We start from the raw sequence: 4,406 nt of genomic DNA on the forward strand, positions 1-4,406 counted from the left end.
AATTTGCAAAGAGAATTTATCATAGTTTAGTGGTTTGATTTAATTAACTAATTTATAAGGTTAAAAATAGCTAACATTAATCAAGATAATACAATTGAATTCCTACAATCAAAATTGAACAACCCATCAAGGATATGCAATTCTCTAATAATTGAGGAATGGCTAGAGAATTCACTCACTTTTTAACAAGACAAAATAAAAAGAAATCTTGTTTAATACATAGCTGTCCACTTGGCCACACATTTTTCACATACATCTGAAAATGGGCATCCAGGTAGGGACATTAACTCATCTCCCTTTGCATGAGTGAACCATATTCTTTCTATATATAGTAATTGGTTCTTAACTCCTTACTATCGTTCATTACCCACTACTATACATGTCTCTTTCATCTTCGGTTCCAGTGATGCCTTCGACTCAACAGGCCTCTTCTAACTCAAAGCGACGCTCTGCAAATTTTGCTCATAGCATTTGGCATGATACTTTCTTGAAATATGCTGATTCCGAATTTTCGGTATGTTATTTAATTTTGTATATGCATATACATATATGATCAAATATGAGTATTGATATATCTATATTATCGTGGTATATCTTTTTGAAATTTTACATATATTCAAAATATGGATTAGTATCTGATCTCATACTTCTATGCAAGAGACTTAGAATAATGCTTGAATAAGTGTAGTAGTAGTAGTGGTGGAAGGGTGTAAAGCGAATGAATTATAAATAGTTTTAAGTTTAACAAGAATAATATAATAATGCCTAGTTATATCGAAGTAGTTATCTAGAATCCTTTTTTCTTTTGTTATTAAAGTTATCTATGATTCTAGATGGTATTTCTAACGGAAAAGAAAAAAGATTTACAGGCAACCATCTGTGAGATAGTCCATAGCCCAATAACAATTATAAATTGAATTTCGTTACACATTCAAGTATTTTTATTAATAAAGCCTAATTAAGTTGACTTAAACTCAATAAAAACTATTGACACCAAATACGCGTAAATCACACACTTCTTTTGATTTAAGAATTAGACCAAATCTGTAAATTCCACAATAAATTATCATATAATAATGTTGATTGGGTTGATCATATATAGAGACATCAAATAAGTGATATACTCTAATTTGTTGATTTTTCACTCTTTTTGAACTAACATATATATTAAATAAAAAATATTTACAGGGAGTCAACGATACTGTGAAACAAGAAGTTCAAATGCATAAAAAAAAGGTGAAGATGTATTTGTCTTCTAACGATAATAATATCTTACAAAAATTATGTTTAATCGACTCAATTCAACGTTTGAGTATAGCTTATCATTTTGAACGTGAAATCGACGAAATATTAGCCCAAATCCACAATGATTTTATCAACAATAATGGTTTTGCTATAGAGGAGCGTGACCTTCACTTTATTGCATTACTTTTTCGTTTATTCCGACAAAAAGGATATTACATTTCATCAGGTATGTCTAAAGCTCATTTTTCTATCTTATATATAATTACATTACCCAAAAAAAATTCATACCAATTGTTAATCATGGATTCATACAAGTTTGTACATATGTGAATTACATAGATGTTTTCAACAAATTCAAGAATAGGAGGGGAGAATTCGATGAAATAACTCTTGTTCAAGATGTTGAAGGAATGTGGAGCTTGTATGAGGCTGCACAGTTAAGAGTTCATGGAGAAGATATATTAGAGAAAGCACATGAATTCACATACAATAAACTTAAGTCCATTACCAATCAATTGAGTCCATCTCTTGCTAACCAAGTCAATCAAAGTTTACAACAACCTCTTCACAAGGCAATTCCAAGAATGAAGGCAAGGTCATATATGTCTTTTTACGAAGAAAATCCTTCGTGTGACAAGGTTGATCTTCTAAGCTTCGCAAAATTGGATTTCAACATGGTACAAAAATTATATAAAAAAGAAATTGGTAGCAACACCAAGTAAGTGCTATAATTCTACTCAAGTTCTCCTAGCTAGTTTTTTTCCCTCACATATATATATATATATATATATATATATATATATATATATATATATATATATATATATATAATTCAAACTCTTAATACATACTTTACAATAAATAAATAAGCTAATTATTCGATCAATTTAGTTAGTCAAATATTTCTAGTTACTATTAATATAAATGACAATTAAAATCAAAATACAAATTTGAGGCCCGAATTCATCAAGTTTATTTATTTTGAGCACGCATGTTATAATAATTTCTTTTTATTTTTTAAAATAAACTATAAAAGTGGAACCGTAGTTGATTGCTTTAGATTACGTAGAAAATAGAAAATGATTTGTTCATTGAGTTATGAAAGTTATTCAAAAATAGAGAATTCATTAATTATCAAAATATAAATAATAAATAGAACTCCTATAATTAACCGTCATGACATGGCCTAATTAGTTGTATTACAGGTGGTGGAGAGAATTAGATTTTGCAACAAAGGTTCCTTATGCAAGAGATAGGGCAGTTGAAGGATTCTTTTGGCCTTTTGCTACGAACTCTGAGCCTAAATATAGCACTGCAAGACAAATGATAACCAAATTGGCTATATGTATCTCTCTTGTGGATGATACTTTTGATGTTTATGGTACAGTTGAAGAACTTGAACTCTTCACCAAAGCAATCCAAAGGTCTGATTTTAGAACAAGAATTCACCAGTGTTTAGATGCTATCTCAATAAAGGGGAAAAAATATCTTTGTTGCATAATAATCTTAATCACTTTTCACTTTTCAGTCCCATGATTTTTTTCACTTTTTCTTAATTTTTAGCCCTTTTAATTTTCAGATGGGATATTCGATGCATTGAGTCTCTTCCGGATTGCTTTAAAGTTATTTTTAGTGCAATTATGGAATGCTGGATGGAAATAGAGGTTTTCATGAATGATGTGGGTGGAGACTCAAACTTAGTGTTGCAACATGTTAAACAGGCTGTAAGCTTTCATTCATTATACTTATTGGTTTATTAATAATATTAATAATCACTTTAATTAATTAAATAACATTATTATACTTGCAGTTTTCTAATATAGTACAAGCTTACATGGTTGAAGCAAAATGGTGCCATGAGGACTACATTCCAACATATGATGAGTACATGATTAACGGAATTCTCACTTCAGGAAGCCCATGGTTCACAACAGTGTTCATTGCTCTTGGAGAATTTGCATCCAAAGAAATGTTTGATTGGATTTCTAATATTCCCTTCATCTTAAAAGCCGCATCATTTGCTGGCAGACTAATAAATGATTTGTCCTCACATAAGGTAGAGATTTTTCTAATTTTTTTAATTCTATTTAATTAATTTGGTATATATATATAATTTAATTTTAATACACTGTGAACACAATAATTTTACATAATTATGTAAAATTATATCAATAAAAATAATCATTTTTAATATTGACTGTCTAAATAATTATCCACAAGAATGATATGAATGAAAAATTATATAAAATATTTTATAATATTTATACACTAAAATTGCTTTAATTTAGTTTTATAAATTTTGGAATAATGCCGCGTATAATTAACTGCTTCTTTTTAAATTTGATCAACATGTGTAGTTTGAACAACAAAGAAAACATGTTGCTTCCGCAGTAGAAAGTTGCATGAAGCAATATGACTTTTCAGAAGAGGAGGTCTATGAATTCATCAAAAAGGATATCAATGATTCTTGGAAGGATATGAACGAAGAGTATCTCAAGTTAAGTGAGGAAATCCCAAGACCCATCCTTGATTGCATTGTTAACTTGGCACGCATATGTGAGTTTATATATGCAAACTTTGAAGATAAATACACCAACTGTGAACTTCTGAACGATCACATCATGGCACTGCTTTTGGACCCCATCGTCGTGTAGCAGTTTCCTCAAGAAATAAATTGTTTAACATTTGTTCTAAATAAATAACTCTAACAAATTTTATTATAATATAATTAAGAAACTGAGACTAAAATCTTTTATGTCTCATTCTCATCGTATTGCGTCCATTGTGTACGTTGTGGCATGTATGTTGTTTAATTTCTCTTTGTTTTTTTTTTTTAAACTAATTACTATGATTAATAAAGAAGTTGGCCCAATATATTAAGATGGACCAAGTTACAAATTTTTATAGGTGTCTCTTTCAGTCACATTAAATTTGGTATGGTTAGAGCAAGTTTTGCAAGAGAATGAGTTACATTATTTTCATTTCTCTTTATGTGAGATATCTTGTAAAACCTAAAACAACACAAAAAGGCTTTACAGTTTGAGATTATAGTACCAAAAGGCCCACCAAATGGGTTATTATAATCCGAACGAGCTATTAGAATTTAAAGCATTGACTACTTCTATGTTATCTCCTTTTATTTCTATTTCTAAGAAACAAGC

The 4,406-nt window shown here is 29.3% G+C and overlaps 1 protein-coding gene across 1 annotated transcript; it reads left to right on the plus strand.

The window, feature by feature from the left end:
• Nucleotides 1-373: 373 nt before the first annotated feature.
• LOC130946673 (probable terpene synthase 2) lies at nt 374-4,036 on the plus strand. The gene is made up of 7 exons (XM_057875504.1): nt 374-514; nt 1,189-1,471; nt 1,585-1,963; nt 2,451-2,669; nt 2,825-2,969; nt 3,056-3,301; nt 3,603-4,036. The coding sequence occupies exons 1-7, from the start codon at nt 380-382 to the stop codon at nt 3,897-3,899; spliced, it is 1,704 nt and encodes a 567-aa protein (XP_057731487.1). The 5' UTR covers nt 374-379; the 3' UTR covers nt 3,900-4,036.
• The last annotated feature ends 370 nt before the right edge of the window (nt 4,037-4,406 follow it).

Source organism: Arachis stenosperma, chromosome 8, assembly GCF_014773155.1.
Source record: "Arachis stenosperma cultivar V10309 chromosome 8, arast.V10309.gnm1.PFL2, whole genome shotgun sequence".
Taxonomy (NCBI): domain Eukaryota; kingdom Viridiplantae; phylum Streptophyta; class Magnoliopsida; order Fabales; family Fabaceae; genus Arachis; species Arachis stenosperma.

What these genes read in the sequence shown, in the direction of transcription:
- LOC130946673 (XM_057875504.1), top strand. Translation starts at nt 380, where the DNA reads ATGTCTCTTTCATCTTCGGTTCCAGTGATGCCTTCGACTCAACAGGCC. An exon ending in AGGATATTACATTTCATCAG is followed by an intron (nt 1,472 to 1,584) that starts GTATGTCTAAAG and finishes TGAATTACATAG; the next exon opens with ATGTTTTCAACAAATTCAAG. An exon ending in ATGATTTGTCCTCACATAAG is followed by an intron (nt 3,302 to 3,602) that starts GTAGAGATTTTT and finishes CAACATGTGTAG; the next exon opens with TTTGAACAACAAAGAAAACA.